Source organism: Eulemur rufifrons, chromosome 20, assembly GCF_041146395.1.
Source record: "Eulemur rufifrons isolate Redbay chromosome 20, OSU_ERuf_1, whole genome shotgun sequence".
In the NCBI taxonomy this organism is placed as follows: Eukaryota; Metazoa; Chordata; class Mammalia; order Primates; family Lemuridae; genus Eulemur; species Eulemur rufifrons.
The window spans coordinates 24,079,617-24,094,461 of NC_091002.1; the positions used below are offsets into that span (position 1 = coordinate 24,079,617).

At 48.5% G+C, this 14,845-nt stretch overlaps 2 protein-coding genes and 1 non-coding gene across 4 annotated transcripts in view; 1 reads left to right on the forward strand and 2 right to left on the reverse strand.

Annotated features, from left to right (window-relative positions):
* Positions 1-1,765, reverse strand: part of CHMP4B (charged multivesicular body protein 4B) — a 40,906-nt gene extending 39,141 nt beyond the window's left edge. The window contains exon 1 of the mRNA XM_069495734.1: positions 1,444-1,765. Coding sequence (XP_069351835.1) covers positions 1,444-1,633 — 190 coding nt within the window. The 5' untranslated portion in view covers positions 1,634-1,765. The remainder of the gene's footprint in view (positions 1-1,443) is intronic.
* A 4,495-nt stretch (positions 1,766-6,260) lies between these two features.
* On the forward strand, positions 6,261-6,421 carry LOC138401357 (U1 spliceosomal RNA). The gene has a single exon (XR_011236507.1). It is a non-coding gene; the product is annotated as a U1 spliceosomal RNA (small nuclear RNA).
* A 5,587-nt stretch (positions 6,422-12,008) lies between these two features.
* Positions 12,009-14,845, reverse strand: part of ZNF341 (zinc finger protein 341) — a 37,150-nt gene continuing 34,313 nt past the window's right edge. For both annotated transcript variants that reach the window (XM_069495807.1, XM_069495808.1), the window contains one exon: positions 12,009-13,244. In XM_069495807.1, coding sequence (XP_069351908.1) covers positions 12,715-13,244 — 530 coding nt within the window. In that variant the 3' untranslated portion in view covers positions 12,009-12,714. The remainder of the gene's footprint in view (positions 13,245-14,845) is intronic.

The window sequence follows — 14,845 nt, forward strand, 5'->3', positions numbered from 1 at the left end:
CAAACTTCACCTTTTCAAAGACACCTTCCCTGACCATTCTATTTAGAGTGGCATCCTCCCACCCCATCACTCCCTATCAGATCATCTTCTTTTTTGTATTACTTATCACCACCACCAGACAATATTTTCTTCATTTATTTTCCTATTTCTGTCTTCTCCTCCATTAGGGTGGAGGCTGTAATTTGTTCACCCCTATGAATACAGTGCAAGCAGTAGACACTCAAAGAATTTCCAGAATAGTTGTTGACTATCACCAGAGAAGCATCCTCAGGATAGGCTATTTTGTTTTTCTGTCAGAATGAAGAAAGCATCTCTTTAGCCCCCACTGTGTGCTGGGCACTGTAAATCCATGATCTTCCTTTCAGAAGGGTAATTTAACTAGCTCAAGGTCACATAGCTAGTCACTGGCAGACTTCTGAGTTAAATATTTGTTTGTGTGACTCCTCTCCAGGAAGGGTTGTCACTCTATGATTCACTGTCTCATTGCCATAACAAGAAAAATCAAACATATCTAAATTGCTTTACAGTTATTAAAGCATTTTCACATTCATCTTACTTAAAAGAAATACAAAGCACTGAGAACATCCAGAAAGCTACACAACAGGAAGTAAACTAAGCGTGTCTCAACATTTAACACCCTGGAGTAGTGGGGACTAGGGAGGAGTCGGGGCGAAGGAAGGTATAGAGTCCATATTTATGGTTCAGAGGGATCAGGAAGCGGTGAGTCACAGGGTGAAGGCTTGCGCCATGGGAAACTCAGATAAGGCCAGGCTATGAGGCAACAAAAAGTGAATCACAGAACTGTAAGACACCTTTGGCCTCATGGAGGCCAAACCCCGGGGGGCTGACGGATGGGGAAACTGAGGCCTCAAAGGGAAAGCAACTTGCTCAAGTTCACTCAGCAAATAAACAGAACGGGAATCAGTCCCCTTTTCTCTCCATCAAGGAGGCTTTTCAAGGAGAATTCTGAGTCAGGGGGATGGGGAGAGGCTGGGGCAGCTCACAGACTCCACAGAGGAGTTGGGAGAGAGCAGCGGTAGGACCAGGAAGCAAATAAATGTCAGGATGGGGAGCAGAAATGAGCCAAGAAAGAGGCACCGGCAGTAGCTGGGAAGGTGGGTGAGGCCAAAGGGAGGAGGAAAAGGCGGAAGAAAAAGGAATAGAGCGAGGGCGGACGAAAGTACTGTGAGATTAGGGTCCGAAGGAGCCTGGCAGGGTGGGGAGAGCCTAAGGGGAGAGGGGTGGGATAAGACTCTGATGGAGGAAGAGTTCAGGGCTCAGGGAGACACAGAAGGGAGTCAGACGGGGAAGGGTCCCGAACCCAGAAAGAAGTCTGACGGGGGCGAGTTCCAGGGTCGGATCAGACCCAGAGCCGACTGTGTCGACGGTGGAGTCCGGGCCCGGGAAGCCCGAGGGAAGTCTCTGGGGGCCGGGCCGACTCACCGCGCTTGTTTTTGGTGCCGTGCTTCTTAGCAGCCGTCAGTTCCTGCTCGATTTTCTTCTCCAGGAACTCCTGCTTCTTGCTTAACATCTCCTCCGTGTCCCGGAGCCGCTGGATGGCCTCCTGGGGGGTCGGGCCGCCCTTGCCGGCCTTACCCCCTCCAGCCCCGAACAGCTTCCCGAACACCGACATGATTGCTGCTCGCCGCGCCGGCCTTCGCCGCCCGCTCCGGCTCGGCTCGGCTCGGCTCCGGCGCCCGCTCCCAGCCCGGCCGCTCCCCGCCGCCGCAGGCCTCTCCTCCGCCTCCGCCCCGCAGCTGGGCCAGGCCGCGCCACCTCCCACAGGCCCCCACGCCCGGCCCGGCCGGCGTCAGGGCAACGCGCCGCTGACTACAACTCCCGATGGGCAACGCGCCGGCCGCGACTCAAACCTAATGGAGGGAGGTGCGCTGCATGCCGGGAGGCTATAGTCTTCCGGCCGGAGGCGCTCGGGTGTCGCGTCTTTTTGGTTTAGCTGGGGTCAAAGGGCGTCATGGCATTCTGGGAAATGTAGTTACTTGGACCGTGCTCTGCGGAAGAACTGGGAGAGAAATAACAGTAAGCGTTAAGGTACACGACACCTCTTGAAAATTTATTGTTACTGTGGGATGCAGCTATGGCTGAACTGCATATTCATGTGAAAGTGTCTTAAAAACTTGAAGGCAACAGATGTTTCCAATTCCAAGCTGTCAGTTTAATGGTCATAGAAGCTAAGAAGTATCTGTAATACTTCAGCAAGTACGATAGTCCCCCCTTATTTGCGGTTTGGATTTCGGAGGTTTCAGTTACCCGCATCAACGGAAGTATGAAAATATTAAACGGAAAATTCCAGAAATAAACAATTCCTAAGTTTTAGATTTCCATTCTGAGTAGCATGATGAAATCTCAAGCCAGCCTGTCCTGGACGTGAATCATCCCTTCGTCCAGCCTCCCTGCCCATTAGCCACTTGGTGACCAGATCAACTGTAGGGTATCGCAGTACTCGGGTTCGAGTAACCCTTATTTTACCTCACAATGGCTCCAAGTGCAAGAATAGTGATGCTGGCAATTCACATATGCCAAAGAGAAGTCATAAAGTGCTTCCTTCAAGTGAAAAGGTGAAAGTTCTCGACTTAATAAGAGGGGAAAAAAATTGTATGCTGAGGTACTAAGATCTAAGTGTTAACCAATTAGGAATTAGAAGAACTTGTCGAGTCATTTACAGAGAAAGAGGAAATCGAAGAAGTAACTGAAGTAGAACCAGCAATGTGGACATTACTGAAATTTGCTGAAGTCTTTCAAATTTGACAGACATTAAAGGACAAAATTATGGAATATCCTTGGATGGAACACAGCATTAAAGTCACCCATATGATCACTGAAGGATTACAACTTCTACAGCAACACTTCAATGAATTATAAAGAAAAAGACAATAACTTCTAATTACAAGGTTCTTCAAAAAGTTTTCAGCAAAAAAACCTTCAACTATTGAGGATCCCCAACCATCAGTTGACATCATCTGCTCCTGATATCCAGCCCTCAACATTATCATGGCTGGATGATCCAAGATCACTGGAAGCAGATGAGCCTCCTCCTGACGTATCATTAGAAGGTCAATAACAGCCTAATGCTACATCATAATGCCTATGTCATTCACCTCACTTCATCTCATCACATAGGCATACCATCATACCGCTCATACCATCACAAGAAGGGTGAGTATGGTACAATAAGATATTTGGAGAGAGAGAGAGACCACATTCACAAAACATATCATAGCGTATTGTTAAAATTGTTCTATTTTATTATTGGTTATTATTAATCTCTTACTGTGCCTAATTTATAAATTAAACTTTATCATAGGTATATATATATATGAAAAAATATAGTATATACCGAGTTCAGTTCTATCCATGTTTTCAGGTATCCACTGGGAGTTTTGGAATGTAAACTTTAAAGATGAGGGGGAACTACTCTATTAAAAAAAAAAACCAATAATTAACATTGGCACACATTCTATGACCCAGGCACTATACAAAGTGCTTTATGTGTACTATCACATTTAATTGTCATAAGCAGCTTGTGATGGATAATACTGTTCCTATTATATAAGCAAGTAAACCAAGACTCAGAAATTGAATGACTGACTAGCTTAACTTACTGGCCCTATCTTTGCAAATGCTGTTCCCTCTACCTGGAATGCCTGTCTACTCTATTCACCTAATAGGCTCTTTGTTGTTGTTGTTGTTGTTTTTGAGACAGGTTTTCGCTCTGTCACCCAGGCTGGAGTACAGTGGTATGATCATAGCTCACTGCAGCCTGGGCTCAAGCACTTCTCCTGCCTCAGCCTCCTGAGCAGCTAGGACTATAGGCATGTGCTACCATGCCAAGCTAATTTTTTCTATTTTTAGTTGCCTGGCTAATTTTTTCTTTCTTTTCTTTTTTTTTGTAGTAGAGACGGGATCTGGTTCTTACTCAGGCTTCTCTCAAACTCATGGCCTCAAGCAATCCTCCCGCCTCGGCCTCCCAGAGTGCTAGGATTATAAGCATGAATCACCACACCTGGCCCTATCCCACTTTTTCACAAGGAATCCTGATGCAGCATCAAAATTCTTCTCAACCCAGCAGTCCACGTGGCCAAAACCAATTGCTTGGGGTTGATACTTAAGATTAAGTCAGAGTTTTCTGCTATCATTGTTTTCCTGTGCTCCCAGAGTTATAACATGAGGGGCTCTGTTATCATCCTCAGTTTATCCCACGGTAGTATGAGACAGATGGTGGTAAGGTCTACAGCATGCGCGAAGTTCGTATATTCTTTGGGTAATGGCTCAGACTCAGCACGTGTTTTGCTACCTGTGTGCCTGGGAGCAGCATGACTTAGATAAGAGGTGATGGGGCAGACCGCATAGATGTGGAAGGGCTGTTGTACCCATGAGGTGGCTTGATTGAAGCCTCCTTGTTTTTATTTTTTACTTTGATAAAAATATCACAATGTCCCAATTACAGAACAAATACAAGTGTAACTTAACGTTTCACAATTCATCCTGCTGTGAATTCTTGTCAGTTTTAGCATGTCTGACATTTGAAAAATGTCTTCCAACCTATCAGGTTGGGTGGAATGAACTCTACCATCCTCTGGGAATGGCTACTTGTACGTGTAGGCAGGGATTGTGGCAGATTAAAACAACAACATCCAAGGCATGGTTTTTGTCATACTCTGAGGAAGGAGACACGATTCATATATGTGAAATAATAGAGGAAAAGTCCAGCTAAGCTCTCATTTATGTGAAACTCTGTTCCAGAACAACTGCACATATTTGAAAGAACCAGGAAGGAATAAAAAAGACCTTTTAGAAGCCATATTTCTCTTCATTGAGAAATGGCTTACTCTTTGTTTTCACGACTAACAAACACAAACTCTGGAAGCAGCGAATTAGAATAGTGGGTCAGGGAAGTAAGTATCGGCTTCCAGATGCAGCCTCACTGCTAATGGATGGGGAAGTGATTCTTGGCAGCAAAGACAAGGGAAAACAGTAAAATGTGGTCCCACAACTAGCTGGGCCTGTTTTCTACTTCTCCTTTTTTTTTTTGCACTTCCTCAATACCTCTACTGTTGAAAGTTCTGGGTCTCGCCCTGGTTCAATTGTTATTGCCCATAATGATGATCCAGAATACCTAGGAATAAAATACATATTTTTGAACACCTGCTGTGTGCCAGGTCTATGCTAAGTAAGCTTTACATTCCGTGTCTCACATAAGCCTTGAGGTGCTCCTGTTATCATCATCTCCAGTTTACAGGTGCAGAAAGGGAGACACACAGAGAGGGGAAGTAACTTGCCAAAGTAGTTAAGGCAGGTTTCGAACCTTTGCTGTCAAAGTCCAGTGCCAATGCTGTTAGCCTCTGCGAGGTTTTAAAGAACTGCTAAATGTGGTGGCGCATGCCTGTAGTCCAGCACTTTGGGAGGCTGAGGCAGGAGGATCACTTGAGGCCAGGAGTTTGAGGTTGCTGTGACCTAGGCTGACACCATGGCACTCTAGCCCTGCTGATAGAGCAAGACTCTGTCTCAAAAAACAAACAAAACAAAACAAAACAAAAAACTGTGAAAAAGAATTAGCTACTAGACATGCAACAACTTGGATAACCCACATATATTATGCTGAGTTAAAGAAACCAGACACAAAAGCCTTTTTATACAAAGTTCATTTATACAAAGTTCAAAAATTAATCTATGGTGATAGGATAGGAGTCAGAATAGTGGTTACTTCTGGGGGGAGATACAAACCAGGAAGAGGACCCTCATGAGGTCCTGAACAGGTTCAACAGCAGAATCTAGTGATGTTCACATGGGTGTATACAAATTCATCAGTCTTTATACTTAAAATAAGTACTTACCTTATGTACTTACTAAACATGTTATATTAAATATCACAATTTTAAAAACATCTCTGGGCCAGGCATAGTGGCTCACGCCTGTAATCCTAGCATTCTGGGAGGCTGAGGAAGGAGGATTGCTTGAGCTCAGGAGTTCAAGACTAGCCCAAGCAAGAGTGAGACCCTGTCTTTACCAAAAAGAAAGAAAAATAAAAAAGCTCAGTTGGGTGTGCAGCCCACACCTGTAGTCCCAGGTATCCGGGAGGCTGAGGCAGGAGAATCGCTTAGAGTCCAGGAGTTGGAGGTTACAGTGAGCTACAGTGACGCCACTGCATTCTACCCAGGGCAACAGAGCAAGACTCTGTCTCAAGAAAAAAAAGAAATTAAAAACGTATTGTGCATCAAGGGCAATATTAAAAAGGTGAAAATGTACTTACCTGGCAGCGGAGATACCACGATCATGAAGGTGGTTTTCCCAGGGCGGGGCTTATCCATTACACACCAGTACTGACCCCTGCAATTTCACCAAATGCAGGAAACTCTGCTGCATAATTTGTGGCAGAGGGGGACCTCGTTTGCACTCTCCCCTGATCTTTTGCTGTACAAAAGACAGAAGTGTTGGCCTCCTGTCTGTATAAAATAAGTTAAAAAAAAAAAAATAAGAAGAAGAAAATGAAAAGATGATTCATATAATGGGAGAAAATCTTTGCAAATCCTATATCCTATATTCTATAAATATGTGTTGGTTTAAGCCACTAAGTCTGTGGTACTTTGTTACAGCAGCAGCGGGAACCTAATACACATCCTCACTGGCCTTCCTGTCTCCATCCTCACTCTTTCCAGCTCGTTCTTTACGTGGCAGCCAAAGGGGTCCTTTAAAAAAGATGTCAGGTCCAGTTACTGCACTGCTCACAACCCTCCAATGACTCTCCATGTCCTTCAGAATAAAAGCTAAAGTCTGTTAAATGTCCCTTAAGTCCCAAATGATCCTCCCATCACCTCCATACCCTCTTCCTTTCTAGCGCCTCACTCCAGCCACAGTGGCCTCTCTGCCGTTTCTCAAACACACCAGGCACCCCCTGTACTCCCTAAACCTCTACTCACCTCCTTTTTTTGTTTTTCTACAGTAATCATCACCTTCTAACATGTTATGTAACTTACTCATTTACTTTGTTGCTTATCTTCTGGTTCCTCCACATGGGATCTCTATAACAGAGCATTGTTTTGCTCCTGATGTATCATCAATGCCTGGAACTGTGCCTGGCACATAGTAGGTGCTCAATAAATATTTGTTAGATGAATAAATTAATGGACTGAGGTAGCAATGACCTGGGAGGCAGCCTTGCCATGATGAGACCTTGGACAAGACCCCTTCTCACTTTGGACCTTGTTTTGTTCTCTGTGATTCTACAAGGGACTCAAGGCCCTGAAGTTGGGCCTTGCCCTTCTGCCTCAGGGTTCTGTGCCTAAGTATATACCAGGCACCTTTGGCAAGTAGGGGGTCACCCTGACCCTGATCACCACCCTTCAGGCCCTGAGACCCATGGGGGTCACTTGCTGGCAGCCTGGGGGGTTGGGAGCACCTGCAGCTGCCACTTCTACTCTGCCTCTGCAGGGGAGACAAAACTGGTCCAACTGGTTCTCCTGGGCCACAGGGTCACCTGCTCTGTCAACCGAGACTTCCAAGTCACCGCCTCAGTCATTTGTCCTGGATATTCTCTGCTCCCTCTTGAGACAAAGGAATGTGTCCTTTATATCAGACATGACTTCACAGGACTTTGGATAAATCGTTTCTCAGCCTACAATGGCAGATTCTTACTGGGAAAAACTTACCCTTGGCCTCCCTAGGGTAGGAGGAGGGGATGGGTAAAGCGGACCTTGTTCTCTCAAAGTACTGTTGTTGTTCATTCATTCAACAAATATTGATCGAACAATTCCTGGGCGGTTATAGACACTGTGGATGTATGAGTGAACAAAACAGACAAAAGTCCCTGCCTTTGTGGACTTTTTGTTTCTAGTAAAGATGACAGACAATAGAGAAATGTCTAACATAATGTCAAGGATGATGAATAAAAATAAAACAGGGGAAGGAACTAGAGAATGATGGGGATGGGGGCCATTTTAGACAGATTGGCCAAGGAAGACCTTTCTGAGGAAATGACTTTCGGACAAAGGTGAATAGAGGAAGGGAGCCATATGTAAATCTGCAGGAAGAGCATTCTGGACAGAGGGAATAGCCAGTGCAAAGGCTCTGAGTCAGGACTTAGCTCAGTTGATGGAGGAGCAGCAAGAAGACAGGTGTGGCTGGAGTGGAGGGAGAGAAGGAAAGAACAGTGAGAGACAAGGTTGAAGAGTTAGGTAGGGGCCACATCGTGTAGAGCCTTGAAATCTATGGGACAAATACTGGATTTCATTGGGGAAGAGATCAGAAGCCACCAGAGAATTTTAAACAGGAAAGTAGCATAATCTGATTCAGGCTCTAGAAGGATCTCTTGGGCTGCTATAAGAGAGTGGATCATGACGGGGAAAGAGAAAAAGCAGGGAGACCAGAGAGAGGCTGATGCAGCTATCTGTCAAGAGAGGCTGGCAGCCTGGACCGGGTAGTAGTGGCCAAGGTGACGGGCAGTGGCAGAGCTTGGGAAAAGTGGTTCCATCAGAGCTGACCCATCAGAGCTGGTGAGAGCTTTACAGGTTCTAAAGCAAGGCATGAATTTTGGAGTCAGTGGGTCCTGGGTTTCAAGCCCACTTCCATACATTCCAGCTGTGAGTCCTTAGCAGGTTGCTGTACTTCTCTGAGCCTTTGTTTCTCCACCTGTAAAATGGGCATAAGACTGCTTGCCTCCAAGGGGTGTCTTGAGGATTCAGGGACATATAGCACAGAACTTGGCACTAAGTAGACACTCAATAAATTTAGCCATGACTCAACCACCCACATTTACTGATAGAGAAACTGCCATCAGCTAGCTTAGAGGCAGACAGAGTACTGGAAGAGGGAGGCAGGAAGGAAGCAGGATTTGCAGGGCTCCCTAAGCCATATGCCCACGGAGTCCAGACAGTAAGATTGAGTAAAGTGAGCATGGAACATGAAAAGTCATGTGGCCCCTTCTGGCCATCTTGTTTTCCTACTTTTGAGAGATTTGGGAACTTAGAAATATTTCTCAAGCCGGGCAAAGTGGCTCACACTTGTAATCCTAGCACTCTGAGAGGCCGAGGCGGGAGGATCGCATGAGGTCAGGAGTTTGAGACCAGCCTGAGCAAGAGTGAGACCCCGTCTCTAAAAAAAATAAATAAGTAATAAAAAAAAGAAATATTTCTCTGCTCTAAAATAAGTCAACACAAGTACAGTAAATAGCAAGTGACATGCAGCTGCAATGTCAGAGAGACAGCAGGGAAGAACAGGGATTATGGACATCTGTAATGCACATGCCCATCTAAGGGGCTGGCTAGCCTCGCTCCACCTGACTGCTGCCCCACTGTGCCAGATACCCCAATTTTCCATAGAAGAAACTCAGATTTTTATGTCCCAATTTTTAATTACATTTTCTAATTACTTCTGGAGTATAGGAACATAGTAAATTTGTATATGTTGATCCTGCTATTATTTCAACATCCTTGCTACTATCTCACCCTTTCCAGTCCTTACACGATTTATTTCTTTTTCCTGCTGCATTGCTCTGTATTGCTGGCCAGGCCTCTGTGTAATGTTGGAGTCACAACCGCAGGCATCTTTATCTTATTTCTGAAACAAAGAAAATGCATCTCACATTTCACTGTGATTTAAATTTATTTTTAAATGTTGGTTCATTTTTTCAAACGTTGTGAATGGCAAAACGTCTGTAGGCTGCATTCAACCCATGGGCTGCCAATTTGTGATCTCTACCTTACCTGAATTATTTCCCAGAATTGTGACAAAAACCTCGTTGGGTAGCTACTGTTATTCTCCCCATTGACGTGAGGTTCAGAGGGGTGAAGTGACTCGCCACAGTCACATAGCTGGGAAGGGGCAGAGCCAGGATTCAAACCCACCCTCTGTCTGATGCTGAAGTCTATGATCTTTCTGGGTGTAGAGTGAGACCCTGGATGCCCAGGGCAGCCCCTTTACGCTACACCCTCTGGCATCTTTGGGCTCTGTGAGGAGCCCTAGGGTCCTGGAGCAGCTCTCTCACCAATATCTGTGACCCTTGGCCAAGGGCCTTCCCCCTCTCTGGGCCTCAGCTAGGGGATCTCCAGTATTGTCCCAGTTTTCTCCCCTGCAGTCCAACTCTGAATCTTTTTTTCTTTTAAAGGGGCGGGGGGTTGTGAGGAGGGGTGCTCAGTTGCCTTGCTTGTTTTTGTTGAGACAGAGTCTCACTCCATCACCCTGGGTAGAGTGCAGTGGCATCATTGTAGCTCACTGTAACCTCTAACTTCTGGGCTCTAATCGATCCTTCTGCCTCAGCCTCCCTGGTAGCTGGGATGACAGGCACCCACCACAACGCCTGGCTGGGTTTTTTTTTCCCCCTTTCTTTTTGGTAGAGATGGGGTCTTGCTCTTACTCAAGCTAGTCTCGAACTCCTGAGCTCAAGCAGTCTTCCCGCCTAAGCCTCCCAGGGCGCTAGAATTACAGGCGTGAGCCATCACACCTGGCCCCAACTCTACATATTTTAAATATTAGACCTTATCTTGGTTTGTCCCTTTTTCTGTGGCCTGGCTCTGCCCCTTACATGCGGCTTGACTTTGGGCTGCTTAGCCTTGATGTGGCTGTTGCCTTGCCTCAGCTGCAAAATGGGATTAAAAGTAACATATACTTCAAAGTGCTTGGGACAGTGGCAGGCACATGAGAGGTGCCTAATAAGTGTTAGTTCTGGTAAATTTATATGCATGTGTACACTGACAAGAAGAAGTAACAGAAATACAACTTAAATAGTCACAGGATGGAGATGTGGTTTTAATATTTCCTTTAATGTCATTATTACAATTTTTAAAAATCCCTACTGTCTCCCATAACTCTTCCCTTATGCACAGAATAAAGTACAAATTCTTTAGGTCAACATTCAAGGCTCTCTTGTTTTTGACATCAACTCCTATTTCAATAGAGCAAAGTAGCGAACAGCACATGGAGGCAGGCCGCACCGCCTTGAATCCTAGCTCTGTGGCTTTACTGTGTGAGCTCGGGCAAGGAACTCTGCCTCTCTGTGCCTACGTTTCCTCAACTGTAAAATAAGGAAAATAATAGCACTTACCTGATAGGCTGAGGCGATGTGACAGTGTCCATCACGTGGAGGAGACGACTTGAAGAATCAGCAATTATCATTGTCCATCTACTCCTCCAAAACCGCTGGTCACCCTGGACCATTCACCTGCCCCAGAACACGACTGGCTCTGCCCTGTCACACCTCGGGGTCTTTGCTCGAGCCTTGCTCTTACCTGGCATGCCTTCCCCTATCTGCCCATCCGTCAAAGTACTCCATGCCAAGGCCCAGCCCAAATGGCATCCCCTCCGAGACTTCCAGTCCCCACCAGTCTCCCTCTGGCCTTCTTGCAGGCTGTACACTTAAAGACCTCAACCCCATCAACTTGTCCCTCTTGCCACACAGTACCCTTCCTGAGCACGTGTGAAGTTGGGCCTGGCTCTGAGCTCCAGCCTTGGGTCCCAACACAGATGTCTGCGGGATGTGCCAGCCTTCAAAGACACTCAGTCCATCAACCTGAGTCAGACCACCCTGCCACGTCCTGCCCTGTCCCCTTTCCTATAACAGAGGCAGTGTGAGCCAGCAGGGTGGCTCTGAAGGCAATGTGACCCAGAAGGGAAACACTGGTCAAAGCCCCTTTTCTTCTTCCTGCCTAGGGAGGGGGAGGCGAGCGCCAGATGTGGGGGCACTGATGTTCATACAGACACCCACCTGCTCGAGAGGGACTTCTGACTCTGGTCAGAGCTTGATTCCAGAGGGTTTGGGGTGAGGCCCAGGATCTTGAATTTTCACAAGCGAGTATAAACCCCTTCCCCAGGGTGTTCCATGGACCGTGTTCTGTGATACCTGCTGTAGAACACCAAACCTGCTCCTCCTGCTGGCTATCAGTATGCAAGGGACCGGGAGACCCCCTCCGCCCCCAAAATGCTTTAAGGAGGAGTGCTGCCACCTAGGGGCTAAGAAAGAAACTGCCAAGGCTTGGGCCTGAGTCATTTGGACACACTCGATAAGAACATTTATTGAGCACTTTCTGAATGCTGGGCACCATGCCAAGCCCTTTGCACATTTCATCATACTGAGTCCCCATGACAACCCTATGAGGTAGTACTATCATAAGCCCCACGGTACAGATGAGGAACATGGGGCTCAGAAAGGTGAAGTGACCCGCCCAAGATCACAGAGCAAGTGTGTAGCAACTCGTGGATTTGAAGCCAGATCTGGCTCATAGCTGCACTCTAGCCACGATACTGGAGTGGCTCCTGAAAGCCTACATCACAGAGTTGTCTGAGGACACTGTGAGGACCCATCTGTGAAAACGTCCAACGGATAAGGACAGGACTCCGGCCATGGCAGGCCTCCCCACGAGCAGCTGACTAGAGGCCACCCTAAGGCAGCCTGGAGGAGGGGTGGGTGGGACCATCCTGTCTTCTCTCTTAGGTGACCCTGGGCTGCTCAGGCTCCAACCATCTCTTTTGCCATCGCTCCATCCAGAAACCACAGGCAGTCCTGCCCCAGATCCCAGAATGCTGCAGGGCTTTCCAGCAGGATGGGGACACAGGAGAGTGGCCACAGGCCAAGGTTTATGAATGACATTCAAAAGGACTTCTGCAAACGGCTCACTTCCATTGGGAAGGATCTCTAGTCTTCCCCCGGGAGCCCTGGGCCCAACGTAAGCATCAGGCCAGCCTGGGGGAGCAGACATCCCAGGTCTGTCACTCTGAGGCCTGGATGTAGACGGGCACAGCGAGCATGGCACACGGGCCCTCAGCCCCGGCCTGCAGCTCCGCCAGCGCCAGGTTGGAGCCCAGCCCTTCAGCATGTCCAGGCACCACAAGCTCAGGTTCTCCGCCCACCGTGCCACCCACCACGATGGACAACACAGCATCTGGCTCCGAGAAGGGTGGCTTGCCTGGGGCAGCCTCAGGCACTGGCCCAGCCTCTGGGTCCTTCAGCTCCTCCAGCCCCAGTGGGTCAGGCAAGGGGGTCACCACCTTGCGCCCACCACTGCTGCTGCTGCGGGGAGCTGCCCTCCTCCGGGGGGGCCGCCGGGCTTGCAGGTCCTTGTCTTTTTGGGAGCCAAGGTGGCAGCAATGATCCTTGAGGTATTTGTGGCGAGAAAAGCCCTTGGCACAGCCAGCACAGCGGAACTTGTAGTTGCCTGTGTGGACGCGCTGATGCTCGGTGAGGTGGGCACGGCGGCTGAAGGACTTGCTGCACAGGGCGCATTTGTGGAGCTTCATGCCTGGGGAGTGAGGGGAAGTCGGTGAGAAGCACCCCACACCTCGCCCTGCAACCCTGCCCTGCACGGGGCTCCAGTCTCTTGCCCTGCGAGCATCTGTGGGAGCTGGCTCCGGTGCCCTCCACTCTCATCTCCTGCCTTCTCCCAGCCACTCACTCTGTGCCAGCCTCACTCGTTCTCCTCACGTGCACCACACTGGCTCCTGCCCCCGGGCCTTTGCACTTGCTGATTCCCTCTCCGCTCAATCCCTAAATCTTGGCTGACTTTCTCACCTGGATGACCAGGGCAGCAACCTCCTCACTGTTCTGCCTGCCTCACCCTGGGCCCCTCAGACCAGTCCCCACAGGGCAGCTAGAGACGTCTTTGTGAAACACACACACACACACACACACACACACACACACACGATCATGACATTCCCTGTGCAAACCCCCAACTGGTTCTCCAAGTTTCCCACAAGGCGTGGTACTGTCCACCGTCCCTTCACCTCTCAGCACCATCTCCTCTCTCTGCCCCAGTTCCCTGCGCTCCAGGCCTCCCACCACCTTTCCTTGAACACGCCCAGTCCCTCCCTGCCTTGAGGCCAGCCCTCACCCTGGGAAGCTATTTCCTGGCTCTTCTCATCCCTCCAGACTCAGCTGTCTTGTCACCTCCTCAGGGGGGCTTCCCTGAAGCCTGCACCCTTCACGCTCTGCCTGTCACCGTGTTTATTTCTGTCTTTGCATTCAGTGTACTTTGCTGTTATGTATTTATCCATTCATGGGTTATTTTCAGTCTCCTGCACTAAATACGTTAAGCTTCCCCGAGAGGGCAGAGTAGGGTGCTGCCTGCCTGATGCTCTCCCAGCACACCCACGGCCTGACACACGGTCAGTCCCTGAGAGTCACTCACTGAATGAATCACTGGTGCCTCCAGGACTCCCGTGAAGTCAGCTCCAGCCCACACTCAATCTGGACCAGGCACCTTTCACAGATGCCTTCACGCAACCCAGCCTCCTTAGGATAGAGGCTCAGAGAGGGGTAGTGACTTGCCTGAGGCCACCCAGCAGGAAAGTGGCAACACCAAGACTCAACCCCAGGCCCTCTGTCTCCAAGTCCATGATCTACTCTCCCAGTTTTCAAAATTTCTTTAGCCACTGAATCCTTTCTGTAAACCAGCCGTTCTCAAACGGGTGACTGTACCCCCAGAGGACTTTTGGCAATGCCGGCAGGCATTTTTGGTTGTCACAGTGTGTTGGGGGGAGGAGTGCCACTGACACCTAGTGGGTAACTAGGGATGCTGCTAAACATCCTACAGGGCACAGGACAGCCCCCTATGACAGAATTATCTGACCCAAAATGTCATTGGTGGCAGGGTTGAAAAACCCTGTGCAAGACCAAATGGCATGTGGAAGGCCAGCCAAACTGCTCGGGGGAGCCGCTGGGAAACTGAGGAATGGCCGGTAGACCCTGCTCTGCGCTACCGAGGCGCCTGCCTGGCCAGATCCCGGACCTGGTTGGAAACTGATCCCCTGATCCACACCTGATCCTCACTCTATCAGACTGGGCACTGCTCTGGTATAGTTTTCTCAAGTCAGCTTCCTCCTTGGACTAGGGGACCACATC